Source organism: Anopheles gambiae, chromosome 3 (genome assembly GCF_943734735.2).
Source record: "Anopheles gambiae chromosome 3, idAnoGambNW_F1_1, whole genome shotgun sequence".
Classification (NCBI taxonomy): domain Eukaryota; kingdom Metazoa; phylum Arthropoda; class Insecta; order Diptera; family Culicidae; genus Anopheles; species Anopheles gambiae.
In genome coordinates this window covers 11,856,160-11,876,531 of record NC_064602.1, presented here as the reverse complement: position 1 = coordinate 11,876,531, position 20,372 = coordinate 11,856,160, and the positions used below count along the sequence as shown (strand labels likewise).

The following is a 20,372-nucleotide window of genomic DNA, read 5'->3' as shown; positions in this document are numbered from 1 at the left end:
TTGCTCTTTCCATCCTCAATTTCTACACTGTAACAGGATTCAGGCTTTAGTTTCCCAGCTTTAATATATTTTCCGATTTAAACAAACAAACTTCGCGTTTACTTTTCTTCACGGACATTCGTGGTACGCTTTGCATGTGTGTGCTGTGTGTTTCTGTGCTCCACATATCACGTGCACGCGTGTTAGTGCGACGACAATGCTGATAATGCAGTGAAAATAGTGCTCGAGTCCTGTAGGAGAGCCACACCAAAAAGAGAAAAGAAAAACAAAACCATAACTATCTCGCTCTATAAGTGTGCGTGTGTGCGTGTGTTTGTATGCTGAAAATCGCAGTCAAGGAAAATCGGTAAACGTAACGAACCGAGCGGAGTGCGGGAATTCGTTTCGATTCGCGGGAAAACGCAATTGTGTGTGTGAGAGAAAGAGGGTGCGTGCGTGTGCGTATGTGTGTTTGTGATAGTTTGATGATTTTCCTTTGCTCCTTATGAATGGAAAGGGCTGTCCAGCAATCGGCAGCAGCTACGTAATCGAATTCAGCATCGGAAAACTTAAACAGATACGCAAGTACACGCGTGTGTGCGCGCGCGCAACCAGGATAACAATACGCTTCGACACCAATACAGACGAGCGCACGTGATCCCTTCTGGCGACACACGGATTTACTCAGTGCAAATACGTAATCAAAGAAGTTAATTAGAAATCGTCGCTGTAAAAATAAAAAACAGGAAAATCCAATTGGAAAATACCAAGCGAGTGATCAAACTAGAAAAATCAAGTCCTTCGTCCAGCAGTACCCATCTAAAAGGCCCACGTTTCGTTCGTTCCTTCCTGAAGGCAAGGAAAGGCAACACAGCAAACCATGGGCACGGTACTGAGCTTTAGCCCCCGGGAGCGTCGGCCCATCTACTCGACGCACCATCACAGCGCCGGCACGCTGTCGTCCTCGAACTCGGCCGACTTTCCGCTCAACAACTACTCGTACGAGCAGCTGAACAATGCGAAGAATCGCGAGAGCGCGCAAACGAAACCGCCGAACCTGATACAAACCGTGCCTAACAACAGCCATGGGCTGAACATGAGCAAGGACGACTGCAAGAACAACAACAATCCCGGCTCCCATGGCAACAACAACAACAGCCACAGCCACAATGCCGGCTCGGGGAATAATAACCATAGCAACAACAACAACAACAACAACAACACCAGCAACAACCTGCTGCTGCTGCAGCAGACGCACCAGAACAACATCATGACCGGCAGCGCGAACATCAACAACATCAACAACAACATCAGCGGCGGCAACAACAACAACGGCAATAGCATACAGGAGCGCAACAACAACAACAACAGCAACCACAGCAACAATGCGGACAGTGCGCGCATCCTGTCCGAGAAGAATGCGCTCGAGAAGAATCTGAAGAAGCATTCGCTGTTCATCAATGCGCTGTCGTGGAAGCGACTGGCCGCGTCGCACGGCAAGAAGAAGCTGGACAACAACAAGAACAAGTCGGCCAATCTGGCCACGGCCACCAGCTTCCGGACGCCGCTGACCGACACGATCCACCCGCTGCTGGACAAGAACAAGAACCTGCAGCAGTCGCAATCGTTCACGCAAACGATCAGCAGCCAGCAGCTGCAGCAGCAGCAGCAGCAACCGGCCACGATCGTGCTCAGCCAGTCGGCCGGCTCGGGCGGGCAGCCGAGCAGTGGTGCGGGCACACAGTCGGTGGTGGGGCTGGTGGGATCATCGGGTGGCGCTGCCGTCGGGCTTGCTGACCGGCCGCCGCATCACCAGCAGCAGCAGCAGCAATCGCACCATCTGCATCCTCACGGACAGATGGTGGTTGCTCAGCAGCAGCAGCAGCAACAGGCGGTCTACTTTACACCGCGCGGTCCTAAGGCACTGCTGGCGCTGGATCTGGTGCGGGCCAACAACACGAACCCCCTGTCCCAGCCGGACAAGCTCGCCCAGAAGCTGCCACTGCAGCTGCCGATGCCGCTGCAGCCGATTGTGAACCAGCAGCAGCAGCACAACGTGCCGATGGGCCAGCAGCTGCACCACGGGCACGGGCCAAGGAAAACCGTCATTCAGGTAGGTGGTGGAGGGGGTGGAACTCCTGGAACCATTTTTTTAATGAGTAGGAACTGTGTTGCATGGGGAGATATTATTAAGAATTAATAATTCTGATGAAGAATTCTGATTAAGTCCTATTGTCCAATTTGATTTTAACGAACTCTTTTCACCAGCCGTGAACAAATGCAATAGCAACTATTCATGGTGAGAATTCTGTCAAACATAGTGAACTAATTGCGGTGCAAATTTGAGACTGCTTGGTGGTGGTGTGGATAGACGCACTAGCTCGTAGAAGCATCAGAAGGGGTTCGATTCTGATATGGAACATCGTTCCCTTCGCTGTAAGGACTTGCATTCTTCAACTGTAATGGTTTAATTAATTTAACAGCTCCAATGTTATGACCTATTACTAGACAAGACCGTATAAGTCTAAAAAAATATATCCTTGCTTAAGATCGATTTCATATAAACCCTTCATGGGATGCTGGATAGTGTCTAAGCGGATTTTTTTCTTCCGTTTTAGGTTGAATGTTTTCTTTATTGATTGAAACACATTTTGCAATAATAATTAAATTGATTTGTTTTACAAAAATAGTAAATATTTTATACAAAAAATAGCTTCGTTTGAATTGGCTGCGGCTTTTTGCAACAGGGTAAGAGATTGCATACCTTTAGGCGCATATGTAAGGTCGGCATGGATTAAACCGTACTAATTTCTCATAATGTTTTGTACTTCGCTCGGCACGTGGCATAACAAGCTTATGGGCCCCCATGGATTTGACCCGTGGGACGCTTTGGGTACTCGGGACTGTCTGCCTGTCATAGGCGATGCGTTACGATTCGAAATGACATGTTAAATACCTGTTAAATAGACTGTAACTGAAAGGAAATACCTTAAAAAGTATTATTAATTTATTTCTCATTTCAACTATCAAATTGAACAATCCTAGCTTATCTGCTATCTAAAAGTAGTCAATAATAAGTCAGTTCCTTGACTGCACCACATAATAGCTTTACATCGTTAAAATCACTAACAAGCAGAAAGACCGCTTGGCGGACTGTTCATATATCAAGGGTAACAAAGTATTTCATAATCTAATACCTAATATAATTTTAATGTTCTCATGCGATGAATAAGTTTGTCTGGCACGAATTCTACAGCCGCTTTGTTGAAGTTCTACAGTAACAGGTTGAAGTTACTGAACATATTTCGTGAAACGGAACAATTTCACAATCTCAAACCAGCATTGTACCGTTCCGTACACCAATCTTCACCGTAGTAAGTTTTGTCCAACTTTGTGTCATCATGGGACGTAAGTAATTTAATTTTCCTCTCTAAATAGTGTTCCCTCAAAAAACACAGACCCGTGCCCTCACACACACACGCAAACAGACAGAACAAAACGGCTAAGAAAAACATTCCCAGCGCTGTGCTTTGTGGCTGCACGTGGAAACGCTGCTCCAAAATTGAAACATAACTTTCTATCCTGACACTGTCATGGGCACTGCGTTTCGGAAGATGAAGATCCTTTTGCCCCGTTTTGTGTATCCTTGATTTGCGGTGTATGTGTGTGTGTGTGTGTATCACACCGTAGCGCCCACATCACGCTTTCGCTGCGAACCTTTTTGAGCCCGCAAAGTCCCGAGACAAGAGCTTGATTGAGGGATAGTTTGTTCACAAAACCGCCGAAGCCGAAGTTCGTCCATCCAACCCCAATAACTTTCCAGACCAATGGAACGGAACGGGTTCGGTTGTGTCTTGTAGGACTTTATTGCCAACGAGAAAAAAAATCCTCTGTTTTGGTGGTTTATTTGAAACCCGTTTTTTTTTTTTTTGGGAAAGAAGGCAAACAGATAAACTGTCGTTTGCTTTGAATTTTCTTTTAAGCGAATAAAAACACTTCTGCGTAATGCATTATTAATAGAGACTTGCTTGATGCATTTGTAATGTTTATTGTTCGTGTTAGAAGCAGCAGCAGCAATAGCAGAAGGAGATGGGTGTATTTTTGGAAGGTGAAGTCAACCATCAACTCGTACGTGACGTACGAAAAGCTCGGGAACCACACGAAGTGGAAGGAAAAAATGAAATCAAAAATAATTCATTTTCAATTGCTCCTCCCGGGGATGGAAGACAGGCGCTCTTATTTATAGAGCTTTCTTGAGTTGGGAAGGAACGTTTTTTTGCTGCTATATTCACTCACTGCTTGAATATTTCAGTTCATTATGGTCTGCTGACGTTCCTGGCACTGGCGTGTAGCTTCCCTAATGGGTATATCATTACCAGGTGATATCTATGACATTGATTGTGGATCTATGAAGCGAGCAGAAGCAACAGCAACAGTGCATACAAAAATGACTGCTTTATTTAGTCGTTTGCCAGCCGCATTACAGCATTTCTCAGTCCGTTTTGTTGATCCTGCATAATTCCAATTGCTGCACCGTGCACACCGAGCATCATGTTACAGCATCATTTTCCACTCTAAATGAGCATGAATTGTTAACGATGTGACATTGACCACCGGTATGCAAATTTGCCTTTGTCTCAGTGATGGAAGAGGATCAATATTAAATGCGTACCGATGGAATGCATTTTAATAAACAATGAGCTAAAAAAGGGTATTAAAAGGATAATGCAAAGAATGATTATTGCAAAAAGTAGATTTAAAATTGCTTCATTTTGCAGAGCTTTTCCACTGCGTTTTTTAGAGCAACTCGCTTGTCACACCGTTTGCGCTAGGTTAGGCAGAACCACAGAGCCAGAAGTAAAACCAGCAAACTGGAGAAACAAGAACACATAAGTATAACCCTGTCTGAAGTGGATTTTACACGCTCCACGTTCCAGTTTTCCTGCGCCTGTCGTGGTGGCTTGCGAGCGTATGCACTCTGGTCACATTTTATCCCAAACCCGTCCATGCGTAGTGCAACGTGCTCACACGAACGTGCTGCTGCCCCTACGTTCCGCAAGCGTTCTCGATGCGGTGCGATGCCACCGAAGGGACGGCTAACACAGCCGGGTGCCATTAACCTGATTTGTGCTGCTACACGCTCGAGGTCTGCCACACGTACCACTGCCAACACCAAGATAAGCCGTATCGGCAATCGGAGCAACCGGAACAGTCGGATTTGGAAGGAAAAAGCGAAATGCGATTTCAAAAATGGAAACTTCCTTTCAAGCGGTTTTACCTGTACTAAAAATAGTTTAACCAGCCAAATAACGATGAAGAAAAGTGAATTTTAAAATAACTAAACCAACACAAGCAACAAACATTACATACAACTACGAGCGAAAGCATCAATGGGAACCGGCCTCGAACCAGCTATCAGGGAAAATCTATTCATAGTTGGCGCCCGTCGACGCGTCCGCTGCAAATAGAGCATTTGAATTTCCGTTCCGGCACTTTTCCGTCGGCAAGGTGGAGGAAATGCTGGAAAAATGCTTCCCTTACCTACTCTGCTACCGTGTCATACCGGCCGTACGGATGGTATGATGGATCTTGCACTTGATATGCATCGAACACTCTTTCCCCCTATTTCCCGGAACAACACGTACACGCAAGAACGCTGACGCTTCTGGACGTGTTTTTGACGAATTGACGCGGCTGGTGCGCTTACTCCACCCCAAGAGGTCAGTCGCTCGATACATCAGCATCAATTTTGCATAAAGTAATCGAACGTCGAAGCATGGAAGACGAAGTGCCTGATGGGTGAATGGTACTGTTACATTTTCCCTTTTTTTTCTTATCAGCCCCTCCGTGCATCCAGGGCAGAGGTACGGACCGGGAACGCGCAAAAGCTTCGTGGCTGTGGCTGTGGCTGGCTGGCGTGTGTTTATTTATAGCGCACGAAAGGTACACACACGCTGGGTGCGGGTGAAAAGGCACACACTCCCACACACTGCGCAGAAGCGGCATGGAAAGCGGCATGCGTTGTAAAATATGGAAATTAGAAAACACATCGTCACCATCGTCGGTTGGTTGCTCGATGCGAATGATGGCTTCGAGCAAGTGGCAAATGGCACTGAATGGATGGAAATGGAAGAGGACGGGATGAAAAGGGAAGGCATCGTTCCGTTTTTTTTTGCTTTTAATGGACGCAAAAGGTGTTGCGCGAGTACGTCCCTCCTAGAAGCTTGTGTGTAAATGCGATGCTTTTGATGAAGATTTAAGCTCTTTTTGGGGGCTCTTTGGTTGCTCTCTGCTGTGTGTTTGGAGATCAAATACCGAATGGTAATTCCCGTTCGTTTGGCTCTTTTGCTGGAAAATATTCCCTGTGTGTGTTTAACGTAAGGGCAACTGTTGGTACTTTTAGCGTGGAATAAAACCGAACCGGATTTTTCCAAGAAGGAAAATCGTTGTCCGCCGGTTTCGGTTTTTTTTATGATTGTTTATTTTGGTCGGTAAAAATCGCGATGCATAAAAATTCGTACCGTTACACGGCGAAGCAAAAATGTTAGTTAGCTCGTGTTTTTTTTTTTTTGCTTTTCTCAAACAGTATTTTGGGAAGAGTTTTGGCGGGGCATAAACCTAGACGCCGGCGTGGTGTTTTTCTTTGATTTAGTATCTTTAATATCGTGCTGTACCTTTTATAGCGCAAACTTGCACTTGCAAAAACGTATCGCAACAAAGTTTGGGGTACGTTTTTTGAAGGGCTTTGTTGCTAAGCATTATGGTCTGTGGATGCTTCGAAATGTTGGAGTTATTTTTGAAGCTACTGAAAGGGATGAAGAACTCGAATCGTACAGAGTATCTTCTCGCAGTTTTGAGCTTGTAACGTAAAAGACTGTACCTAAAAATACATAACTTTTGTCGAAATATCTCATTCTGTATATTTAAATCGCAATACCGTCTAATGAATTGCAAATCAATCTTATTGCATACCTTCAGGCGCATAGCAAGACCGAGCAAGGCAGGCAATTTGCAATTTCATTAGCTTGAATTAAGTAAATATACATTAAAACTGTACGCTTAATGTGCTTTATGGTTTAAATTGTTGAATATTTTCGCTATAACGTACGAAAATCTGATATTGATCTGATTTTCACAATCTTTTTATCGTGTAGAAGCAATAAGTGCAGCTAGAAACAAGAAAACGCCAACAGCACGTGAACTGCTCTTTTGAGATTACTTTTCATTTATTCCTTCAATCTGAAATGAGTGTGAGTTAACTATTCAAAGCTTCTAGCATCTGTTTTTCTTACATTTTGTCATAGAAAAATAGGGCATATTTTTCATTTATGTACAATTCACATATTTTTTGCCTAAAACCACAAAGATAAATAACCAGTAAGTAATGTATGCCTTTTTTATTATTCATATTTTATTTTATTCATATTTTGTTACTATTCTATCTGATTTGGGACTACATTTTAAGTCCTTTTGGCTTTACCATATTATTTAAATTATCGTGTTATTGTCTTACAGGGTTTTCCAGGCGTTCTCCTAGCTGTGGGACAGTTTATTGACTCTTTCATACGTGAAATGAACTTAATGCAATGTGAATTAGACTCTATAGCACCCTTGTTGCACAAAACCAATTGGAATTTCCAACGAGTCTGTCCAAAAAGGGTGCCAGGGAGTCCAATTTCCAACATATGAAGTTCACTTCCAATAGGAAAGAGTCAAGGAAGTGTCCCACAACTATGAGAACCCCTGGAAAACCCTGTATTGGTAGCTCATAAAAGACATTTAATAAGCATTGAAAATTATTCACTCAGTTTCGAATAAAATTCGAATTCATAGAGAATATCAGTCATCAAGCGGAGTAAAATAACTCTTGGTTTAACCCTACGTTTCCCTGTCGTAGCAACATAATGACTTTACACAAACCCTCTTGATTGATAAGTGTTGAAATCGATCGCCAAAATATGCCAAAAAAGCACCAAACCAAACAAACAAATAATGACTTTATTGCTCATTCCCCATTGTAGAAAGAATGAGATTATAAAAAGTATTTCCCGTCCCTTTTTTATAATCTTCCCACTTCTCATCCTCCATCTAAATCCTTTATTTGCTTTATATATTCCACCAAACACACACACACACCACCGAGGGGACAACAAATGTAAGAGTTTTATTTGGCTTTGATTACAGTGCGTTTTTGACGCTATTTTTCTTCAACACTCTCGATTGAGCTCCCAACCTCTCAGCAGAATTGGCGTCACCTTTCCCGGGCGGACGGACGAACACGCTTTGCCCTCGCGCCATCCCGATGGCATGACGATGGTTGGTCTAACTTTTATTCCGTTTTTCCTTCTTTTTTACCGAACTTCCATCATTCTATTGCATATCGATTTCACAATCGCTCCGAACCGCTCCGATCCGAGGCCAAGTGGAGCCCGGGGCCGGGGTTGAACGATTTTGGTGGCGCGCCCGGTTTTGTTTTGTGGCACAATGGGTATTTATAAATAATCATTATCGTTTTATGGCGTCTCCGGAGGGCAAAAGCTTTCCAGCCTGTCTCCCCTGTCGCTCCCGGGACCCGGGGTGATAAATGGTCCTTCAGCAGTGGCGAACCCTGTGCCCGCCAGTGCACGGCATGTGTAAGCACTTGGAATAAGTTTCAATCAGCTGAAAGGAGGCGGAAAGGCACGGGAAGCAGTGGGATGGGAAGATGGTGGACAAATAATAAAACACCATCCTGCGGTGGGTCCCGCGCGTGGCCGCTGCTGTTTGCTGAGCTGTTGATTCAGCTTGATGCTTGAGTGTCGCAATAAATCAAAATTTGTTGAACTTTGTAATTTGCGACCGTCAGCGAAGGGCGGCAAACTATTCGGAAATGTTGCGATGGAGAAGAAAGGACAGCAGAAAAGAATTATGCCAGCATGAACTTTGACCGATTACAGACCAAAAGCTGTACTGTACTGGTTTGATTGATGTTTAAAAAACATTCTTCCAGCGATGAGCTGCTGGCCGCGAGGGTCAGGTTTCTTTCTTTTCATACGAATTCTTCGTTGATGTGAGCCTGATTGGAGAGGCAAAAGAAAGAAATGTTTGTGCAAATCTTTAGACAAGAAAAAAGCGAACACAAAACAGACAGAATCCAACACTGCCCATCCCATTTGACACAACCGGGTCGGGTTCAAAAGCTAAATTTACAATCTCGATTCGCCACGAATGACCCAAACAGCATCGTCAGTCTAGCGAGCTTCGTTTATTCCTCTACCCGGGGGTTAACCAAATAACGAAAAAACGGAAAAGAAATGCCCGGAAAATGATGAAAAGAAACCAGATTCTTTTAACCTTTAGCACCCAACTTGACAAAAGCTCATCATCTTTTGTACTCTGACCCTAAAATCTCATCACTCTGCCCGTAAATCCGTAGCAACAAAAAAGGAAACCACTGCCAGCTTCCTCATTATTTCCCCTTGGGAGAGCGTCAATGGAAATAGCCAGCAACAGTCCAGCCCAGCTAATTTTCGTGTCGTTTCACCGATCGATCGAGCCTTATCCCAGCAGCTGGACTGGTGAGAAGAAGGGACACAAGCATTGACTGAGCGTCTTAAATTTCAAACTCCTCTTCACCCGTGTATCGGGCAAGCCACCTCGGCCTTCTGCGTCATTGTTATTTTCTTTCAATTTTGACACAAACAACAAGCTCTCTGAACCGGTGTATCCCACCCCGACCAGGTTCGTCCAAAAGTCAATGTAAATGTGCCCGCAAGGAAGAGGAGAAGACTGGCATCCAAACGTTCTTATCTCTGTTGCCTCCCCGAGGTGGAGCAAAAAGAAAAAAAAGTAGCAGCAGCAACGGATGCTTCCGAAAACCGCAGCCGCGTAGATAAAATCGCTCATTTTGTGTTCACGACTCATTATCCGGTTGAGTTTGGCGTCGTCGCAGGGTCGTGGTTGTTGCGGCCAGACACACACACACACACACACACACACACACACACACACACACACACACACACACACACACACACACACACACACTTTTGGACGCACTTTATCAGTAGTAAAGCTTCACGGACCCTCTCTAGCTGTTTTTAAGAAGGATAAGGGATGGGCAAGAGCTAGACGAAAGCTAATTGCATTGCACCCGCCCGCCCAGAATTTGGATTTTGTGCGAACCTCGGGGCTTGCTGCTTGGGAGCGGGAGCCTAGCTTAAGCATAATTGATTCGCGTCTCGGTTGGGCGCGACAGGGAAGTGGTTTTAGTGGCCATTTTTCGTACCGTCTTTAGCCTGGAGGTGATTAGATCTCGTTTAAAGCTAATGGGTTTTGTGCCTCTAAATCTTTTCGGGCAGTATGTCGTTATATCTTGAATGATGAATCACAAACTATACTTAACTTACTACTATTTATGTCATGGTTCTCGCAAAGCAGTGTTTTTGTGATTCAAAATTGAAAAACGTTCAAAAATCTGTTTTTACAATATGTGTGCATACTTACATGTTGATGTTTGATCAACGTTGAAAGCGTTGATGTACTTAGATGTTGACTGGATAGTGATTTGCTTTTATTCTTAGTTTGTATTTATTAAGTTATGTATTTATTTATTTATCTATTTATTTTTATATCCATTTGTTTATTGATTTATTGATTGATTGATTGATTAATAGATTGATTTATTTATTTATGTATTTAGATTTTTTATTGTTTTATTTATTTACATTTTTTATTGTTTTATTTATTTATTTACTTATTGTTTGACTGATTTATTGATTTATTTATTTACTTATTTATTTATTTGTGTCTATCCATTTATTTGTTTTTATGTAAATTTATTTATTTATATCTTTATTTATTTATTAACAATTATTTATTTATTCATTTATTATTTTGTTTATACATTCATTCATTTATTTATTTATTCATTTACTTATTCATTAATTTCTTTATAGACATTTATTTATTTGTTATAATTTACTATTTAAAAACATAATATTGTATACCTCCAGGTGGTCAGCAAGCATGTGCAAGAGTGAATAGTTGAATTTTGTTAATACAAATATTCTTTCCCAAATATCTTGTGATTCCTATATCGTATCTTTCAATGCATAATTTCTTCATTAACCTTAATTAAAACTTGCAAAGCCTGATTATCCGGTTATATGCTGCAGACTAATCTCATTCAAATCTTGTTTATAAGGTTATAAAGATAAGAAGAAGAAGAACATTATTAAACACAAAGAAAAGCAAAATTCACTATGATATGCGTCTAAAAATAAATCACTCCTCCCCGGTACCTGCCAATACACCTGCGCATCGTATCATCTGGAGAAGGAAAAGCAAATTAGTTTTCCACACAAAACCGCAGGAAGCTTTCCCCCGTAGTGGAAAACAACACAAAGGCACTACAAACTCCCCCTCTTTAGTATGGCCAAGATCACGTGAATCAATTTGGTGCTGCAATCAGAATCGGAGGGGTTCCTCCGTGAAGCACGAGATAACTCCATCACGTGGCGGGTTTAAAATAGTTCCCAATCCCTTTGCTCTGCTGCAGTCATAATCCGTCATCCGGCCCGATAGAGACGTCAGCGAGGCGAAGAAATTGTGAATGATGAAATGAAAATTATAAGCCACTGGCTCGGTCGTGCTTATTCCAGTTGGAGCGTTACAGTGCGGGTTACTCATTTAGCGCCCGAATGAAACGGGATAACCAGGACGCTGGCAAAGGTCAAAGGTCTTTGGTCCTTTGATTGTGTATCGTATTCAGCACTGTTACCTAACCGAACTATAAACAACAGTCGTCAGAGGTTGGTGCAGTAACCGTAAAGATGGGAAACAGGGTATTTATCGATCCACCGAGCGTTTGGATATTCCCGGGGCCATCCCTTATCACTGTGTGGGGGCTTTCCGGGCAGATATGCAAGGCATTGCAATGGGCGAACCAATTTACGAGCACCTGCCGCAAAGGGTAATTAAACTTTGTTCGATCGAAAGTTTGTGTCCTTTTTTTGTGTCGTTCCTTGCTTCGCCTGTGGAACGATTCAGTTTGCTTTTCTTTATTTTTCAACTACAAAACCACTACAAACAACTGCCCAGTCATTTCCAAACCGCCGGCGCTGCGTCAGCACTGCCCACTGCACACGTTCGAGCACGAAAGGCGTTCGTTTCTTTTTGGCTGAAAATAATCCTCACATGCCAAGGGAGGGACGTCGTAATGTCTCTTTATTTTTGTGTTTTTTTTGTCCTTCTGTGGCTGTTCTGTGCGGGAATTGACTTTCCGGCCACCGATCATTAGTGAGTCTCGGGGTAGTAATTTGTTGCTCGTTTCGCGTGCAGTCTCTAATTATCATTAGCCACACTACGTGAGTGGGCAATTGCGATTTTGGGCCGCACGGAGGTCCTGCAGCCATGTGTGCGTGCGTTGGTGTGATGCATTCGATGGATGGGTGGATGGCGGTACGGTGCTCAATTATACCGAGCCTCATACGAGGCGTGCGTGGCTGCAAGTGGTTGACTGAAACATTGTTGCAAGATGGTTGATATTTTGGTATATTTTTATCGAGCTATTCCGAGAATTGGCTCCGGGAGTACTTTCATATTTCTTTGTCAATCATTAGTGAATCGAGCTGAAAGGATAGTACCCGAAGAAATAATCTTTTGTTTGGACATTTTGAGTAGCTTCCAAAATCCTTGAATACAGTAAATTTTATACTGGTTGAAGACATTGGTTTGGTTATTTTCAAGATTGATGGGTGCCACAACTGCAGTTTTTGTATTTTTTTAAGGTTGATTTGTAGTTACAGTATTTGACAATTATTGAGATGAAATGAAGATTTTGTTAATAAATATTTTCGATACATTACAAAACATAGAACAATAAATACCGTATTGCTTCCGATTACGGACACTTAAGGTATTTTTGGCATGTAATAATTTCTCGCTGATGCATATTTAATCCTTCATACCTCAACGTAACTCACTTTACTGAGGCAAACCTTCTACAATCTACAGAAAAAGGAATAAGATTTCCAATAATTTTACTCGATACACTGCAAAATCTCATGAACCTGCAACGATATTTTGATTCATATTCCGGACAGTTTCGAGCTCATGTTTCAAATTACGGACGATTTAATTCATATTCCGGACAGCCTCAAAATTTCATTCATAATCTTCAAATTTACACACACATACACACACACTACACCTTTTTTTGTTTTTAACTTATATGTACGCCCTGACTGTCTCAGCCGGTCTCGTAGTACAGTCGTCAACTCTTACGACTTAACAACATGCCCGTCATGGGTTCAATCCCCAAATAGACCGCGCCGCCATACGTAGGACTGACTATCCTGCTATGGGAGGGAATCATTTAGTCACTGAAAGCCAAGGCCCACAAATGGGTACAGGCAGGCCTTGACCGACATCGGTTGTTGAGCCAAAGAAGAAGAAGAAGAAGTACGTCCTGACAACAAATTCTGATGGTCGTTGTCGTCTTGAGTCGACAGGACGACGGTCTTACTGACAATGCGGTTTGTGTGCGGTTTTCCTATTGCATTGAACCGAAGTACTGCTGCGCGACGTGTAGATCTTTCCTATATGGCCATTGAAGCATTGGGCATATCTTTCTTCAAATATCGTTGTTTTCTTATTATCACTGAATCTTTGTTCTTGTCAAATTATCACTGTAAAAAACATATTTTATGCAATTATTAACAATTTACTTTGGCTTTTTAATTCAAAACAAGATAAACAACATTGCTCCGAATTCCGGACAGTCTTAAATACGTGTTTTAATGAAGTTCAGAGCACAATATGATAAAACACTATTGTTTTCATGCTGACAACTACTTCCACAATAGATTCCATCCATTCCAATAGATTCCAATAGGATGTATTTCAATGCACGTTTATGCGATTAATAGGAATTATCGAAGAAATAAAACTGGCGTGGGTTTGAGGCAAAACTGATAAGAATACCTCAGATGGTGATACCTGTACCTAAAAATACATAACTTTTGTCGAAATATCTCATTCTGTATATTTAAATCGCAATACCGTCTAATGAATTGCAAATCAATCTTATTGCATACCTTCAGGCGCATAGCAAGACCGAGCAAGGCAGGCAATTTGCAATTTCATTAGCTTGAATTAAGTAAATATACATTAAAACTGTACGCTTAATGTGCTTTATGGTTTAAATTGTTGAATATTTTCGCTATAACGTACGAAAATCTGATATTGATCTGATTTTCACAATCTTTTTATCGTGTAGAAGCAATAAGTGCAGCTAGAAACAAGAAAACGCCAACAGCACGTGAACTGCTCTTTTGAGATTACTTTTCATTTATTCCTTCAATCTGAAATGAGTGTGAGTTAACTATTCAAAGCTTCTAGCATCTGTTTTTCTTACATTTTGTCATAGAAAAATAGGGCATATTTTTCATTTATGTACAATTCACATATTTTTTGCCTAAAACCACAAAGATAAATAACCAGTAAGTAATGTATGCCTTTTTTATTATTCATATTTTATTTTATTCATATTTTGTTACTATTCTATCTGATTTGGGACTACATTTTAAGTCCTTTTGGCTTTACCATATTATTTAAATTATCGTGTTATTGTCTTACAGGGTTTTCCAGGCGTTCTCCTAGCTGTGGGACAGTTTATTGACTCTTTCATACGTGAAATGAACTTAATGCAATGTGAATTAGACTCTATAGCACCCTTGTTGCACAAAACCAATTGGAATTTCCAACGAGTCTGTCCAAAAAGGGTGCCAGGGAGTCCAATTTCCAACATATGAAGTTCACTTCCAATAGGAAAGAGTCAAGGAAGTGTCCCACAACTATGAGACCCCCTGGAAAACCCTGTATTGGTAGCTCATAAAAGACATTTAATAAGCATTGAAAATTATTCACTCAGTTTCGAATAAAATTCGAATTCATAGAGAATATCAGTCATCAAGCGGAGTAAAATAACTCTTGGTTTAACCCTACGTTTCCCTGTCGTAGCAACATAATGACTTTACACAAACCCTCTTGATTGATAAGTGTTGAAATCGATCGCCAAAATATGCCAAAAAAGCACCAAACCAAACAAACAAATAATGACTTTATTGCTCATTCCCCATTGTAGAAAGAATGAGATTATAAAAAGTATTTCCCGTCCCTTTTTTATAATCTTCCCACTTCTCATCCTCCATCTAAATCCTTTATTTGCTTTATATATTCCACCAAACACACACACACACCACCGAGGGGACAACAAATGTAAGAGTTTTATTTGGCTTTGATTACAGTGCGTTTTTGACGCTATTTTTCTTCAACACTCTCGATTGAGCTCCCAACCTCTCAGCAGAATTGGCGTCACCTTTCCCGGGCGGACGGACGAACACGCTTTGCCCTCGCGCCATCCCGATGGCATGACGATGGTTGGTCTAACTTTTATTCCGTTTTTCCTTCTTTTTTACCGAACTTCCATCATTCTATTGCATATCGATTTCACAATCGCTCCGAACCGCTCCGATCCGAGGCCAAGTGGAGCCCGGGGCCGGGGTTGAACGATTTTGGTGGCGCGCCCGGTTTTGTTTTGTGGCACAATGGGTATTTATAAATAATCATTATCGTTTTATGGCGTCTCCGGAGGGCAAAAGCTTTCCAGCCTGTCTCCCCTGTCGCTCCCGGGACCCGGGGTGATAAATGGTCCTTCAGCAGTGGCGAACCCTGTGCCCGCCAGTGCACGGCATGTGTAAGCACTTGGAATAAGTTTCAATCAGCTGAAAGGAGGCGGAAAGGCACGGGAAGCAGTGGGATGGGAAGATGGTGGACAAATAATAAAACACCATCCTGCGGTGGGTCCCGCGCGTGGCCGCTGCTGTTTGCTGAGCTGTTGATTCAGCTTGATGCTTGAGTGTCGCAATAAATCAAAATTTGTTGAACTTTGTAATTTGCGACCGTCAGCGAAGGGCGGCAAACTATTCGGAAATGTTGCGATGGAGAAGAAAGGACAGCAGAAAAGAATTATGCCAGCATGAACTTTGACCGATTACAGACCAAAAGCTGTACTGTACTGGTTTGATTGATGTTTAAAAAACATTCTTCCAGCGATGAGCTGCTGGCCGCGAGGGTCAGGTTTCTTTCTTTTCATACGAATTCTTCGTTGATGTGAGCCTGATTGGAGAGGCAAAAGAAAGAAATGTTTGTGCAAATCTTTAGACAAGAAAAAAGCGAACACAAAACAGACAGAATCCAACACTGCCCATCCCATTTGACACAACCGGGTCGGGTTCAAAAGCTAAATTTACAATCTCGATTCGCCACGAATGACCCAAACAGCATCGTCAGTCTAGCGAGCTTCGTTTATTCCTCTACCCGGGGGTTAACCAAATAACGAAAAAACGGAAAAGAAATGCCCGGAAAATGATGAAAAGAAACCAGATTCTTTTAACCTTTAGCACCCAACTTGACAAAAGCTCATCATCTTTTGTACTCTGACCCTAAAATCTCATCACTCTGCCCGTAAATCCGTAGCAACAAAAAAGGAAACCACTGCCAGCTTCCTCATTATTTCCCCTTGGGAGAGCGTCAATGGAAATAGCCAGCAACAGTCCAGCCCAGCTAATTTTCGTGTCGTTTCACCGATCGATCGAGCCTTATCCCAGCAGCTGGACTGGTGAGAAGAAGGGACACAAGCATTGACTGAGCGTCTTAAATTTCAAACTCCTCTTCACCCGTGTATCGGGCAAGCCACCTCGGCCTTCTGCGTCATTGTTATTTTCTTTCAATTTTGACACAAACAACAAGCTCTCTGAACCGGTGTATCCCACCCCGACCAGGTTCGTCCAAAAGTCAATGTAAATGTGCCCGCAAGGAAGAGGAGAAGACTGGCATCCAAACGTTCTTATCTCTGTTGCCTCCCCGAGGTGGAGCAAAAAGAAAAAAAAGTAGCAGCAGCAACGGATGCTTCCGAAAACCGCAGCCGCGTAGATAAAATCGCTCATTTTGTGTTCACGACTCATTATCCGGTTGAGTTTGGCGTCGTCGCAGGGTCGTGGTTGTTGCGGCCAGACACACACACACACACACACACACACACACACACACACACACACACACACACACACACACACACACACACACACACACACTTTTGGACGCACTTTATCAGTAGTAAAGCTTCACGGACCCTCTCTAGCTGTTTTTAAGAAGGATAAGGGATGGGCAAGAGCTAGACGAAAGCTAATTGCATTGCACCCGCCCGCCCAGAATTTGGATTTTGTGCGAACCTCGGGGCTTGCTGCTTGGGAGCGGGAGCCTAGCTTAAGCATAATTGATTCGCGTCTCGGTTGGGCGCGACAGGGAAGTGGTTTTAGTGGCCATTTTTCGTACCGTCTTTAGCCTGGAGGTGATTAGATCTCGTTTAAAGCTAATGGGTTTTGTGCCTCTAAATCTTTTCGGGCAGTATGTCGTTATATCTTGAATGATGAATCACAAACTATACTTAACTTACTACTATTTATGTCATGGTTCTCGCAAAGCAGTGTTTTTGTGATTCAAAATTGAAAAACGTTCAAAAATCTGTTTTTACAATATGTGTGCATACTTACATGTTGATGTTTGATCAACGTTGAAAGCGTTGATGTACTTAGATGTTGACTGGATAGTGATTTGCTTTTATTCTTAGTTTGTATTTATTAAGTTATGTATTTATTTATTTATCTATTTATTTTTATATCCATTTGTTTATTGATTTATTGATTGATTGATTGATTAATAGATTGATTTATTTATTTATGTATTTAGATTTTTTATTGTTTTATTTATTTACATTTTTTATTGTTTTATTTATTTATTTACTTATTGTTTGACTGATTTATTGATTTATTTATTTACTTATTTATTTATTTGTGTCTATCCATTTATTTGTTTTTATGTAAATTTATTTATTTATATCTTTATTTATTTATTAACAATTATTTATTTATTCATTTATTATTTTGTTTATACATTCATTCATTTATTTATTTATTCATTTACTTATTCATTAATTTCTTTATAGACATTTATTTATTTGTTATAATTTACTATTTAAAAACATAATATTGTATACCTCCAGGTGGTCAGCAAGCATGTGCAAGAGTGAATAGTTGAATTTTGTTAATACAAATATTCTTTCCCAAATATCTTGTGATTCCTATATCGTATCTTTCAATGCATAATTTCTTCATTAACCTTAATTAAAACTTGCAAAGCCTGATTATCCGGTTATATGCTGCAGACTAATCTCATTCAAATCTTGTTTATAAGGTTATAAAGATAAGAAGAAGAAGAACATTATTAAACACAAAGAAAAGCAAAATTCACTATGATATGCGTCTAAAAATAAATCACTCCTCCCCGGTACCTGCCAATACACCTGCGCATCGTATCATCTGGAGAAGGAAAAGCAAATTAGTTTTCCACACAAAACCGCAGGAAGCTTTCCCCCGTAGTGGAAAACAACACAAAGGCACTACAAACTCCCCCTCTTTAGTATGGCCAAGATCACGTGAATCAATTTGGTGCTGCAATCAGAATCGGAGGGGTTCCTCCGTGAAGCACGAGATAACTCCATCACGTGGCGGGTTTAAAATAGTTCCCAATCCCTTTGCTCTGCTGCAGTCATAATCCGTCATCCGGCCCGATAGAGACGTCAGCGAGGCGAAGAAATTGTGAATGATGAAATGAAAATTATAAGCCACTGGCTCGGTCGTGCTTATTCCAGTTGGAGCGTTACAGTGCGGGTTACTCATTTAGCGCCCGAATGAAACGGGATAACCAGGACGCTGGCAAAGGTCAAAGGTCTTTGGTCCTTTGATTGTGTATCGTATTCAGCACTGTTACCTAACCGAACTATAAACAACAGTCGTCAGAGGTTGGTGCAGTAACCGTAAAGATGGGAAACAGGGTATTTATCGATCCACCGAGCGTTTGGATATTCCCGGGGCCATCCCTTATCACTGTGTGGGGGCTTTCCGGGCAGATATGCAAGGCATTGCAATGGGCGAACCAATTTACGAGCACCTGCCGCAAAGGGTAATTAAACTTTGTTCGATCGAAAGTTTGTGTCCTTTTTTTGTGTCGTTCCTTGCTTCGCCTGTGGAACGATTCAGTTTGCTTTTCTTTATTTTTCAACTACAAAACCACTACAAACAACTGCCCAGTCATTTCCAAACCGCCGGCGCTGCGTCAGCACTGCCCACTGCACACGTTCGAGCACGAAAGGCGTTCGTTTCTTTTTGGCTGAAAATAATCCTCACATGCCAAGGGAGGGACGTCGTAATGTCTCTTTATTTTTGTGTTTTTTTTGTCCTTCTGTGGCTGTTCTGTGCGGGAATTGACTTTCCGGCCACCGATCATTAGTGAGTCTCGGGGTAGTAATTTGTTGCTCGTTTCGCGTGCAGTCTCTAATTATCATTAGCCACACTACGTGAGTGGGCAATTGCGATTTTGGGCCGCACGGAGGTCCTGCAGCCATGTGTGCGTGCGTTGGTGTGATGCATTCGATGGATGGGTGGATGGCGGTACGGTGCTCAATTATACCGAGCCTCATACGAGGCGTGCGTGGCTGCAAGTGGTTGACTGAAACATTGTTGCAAGATGGTTGATATTTTGGTATATTTTTATCGAGCTATTCCGAGAATTGGCTCCGGGAGTACTTTCATATTTCTTTGTCAATCATTAGTGAATCGAGCTGAAAGGATAGTACCCGAAGAAATAATCTTTTGTTTGGACATTTTGAGTAGCTTCCAAAATCCTTGAATACAGTAAATTTTATACTGGTTGAAGACATTGGTTTGGTTATTTTCAAGATTGATGGGTGCCACAACTGCAGTTTTTGTATTTTTTTAAGGTTGATTTGTAGTTACAGTATTTGACAATTATTGAGATGAAATGAAGATTTTGTTAATAAATATTTTCGATACATTACAAAACATAGAACAATAAATACCGTATTGCTTCCGATTACGGACACTTAAGGTATTTTTGGCATGTAATAATTTCTCGCTGATGCATATTTAATCCTTCATACCTCAACGTAACTCACTTTACTGAGGCAAACCTTCTACAATCTACAGAAAAAGGAATAAGATTTCCAATAATTTTACTCGATACACTGCAAAATCTCATGAACCTGCAACGATATTTTGATTCATATTCCGGACAGTTTCGAGCTCATGTTTCAAATTACGGACGATTTAATTCATATTCCGGACAGCCTCAAAATTTCATTCATAATCTTCAAATTTACACACACATACACACACACTACACCTTTTTTTGTTTTTAACTTATATGTACGCCCTGACTGTCTCAGCCGGTCTCGTAGTACAGTCGTCAACTCTTACGACTTAACAACATGC

General features: G+C 41.7%; 1 protein-coding gene across 3 annotated transcripts in view; it reads left to right on the top strand.

Annotated features, from left to right (window-relative positions):
* Nucleotides 1-20,372, top strand: part of LOC1277436 (myb-like protein I) — a 70,814-nt gene that overhangs the window by 1,496 nt on the left and 48,946 nt on the right. For all 3 annotated transcript variants that reach the window (XM_061662047.1, XM_061662048.1, XM_061662049.1), the window contains exon 2: nucleotides 37-2,092. In XM_061662047.1, coding sequence (XP_061518031.1) covers nucleotides 860-2,092 — 1,233 coding nt within the window. In that variant the 5' untranslated portion in view covers nucleotides 37-859. The remainder of the gene's footprint in view (nucleotides 1-36; nucleotides 2,093-20,372) is intronic.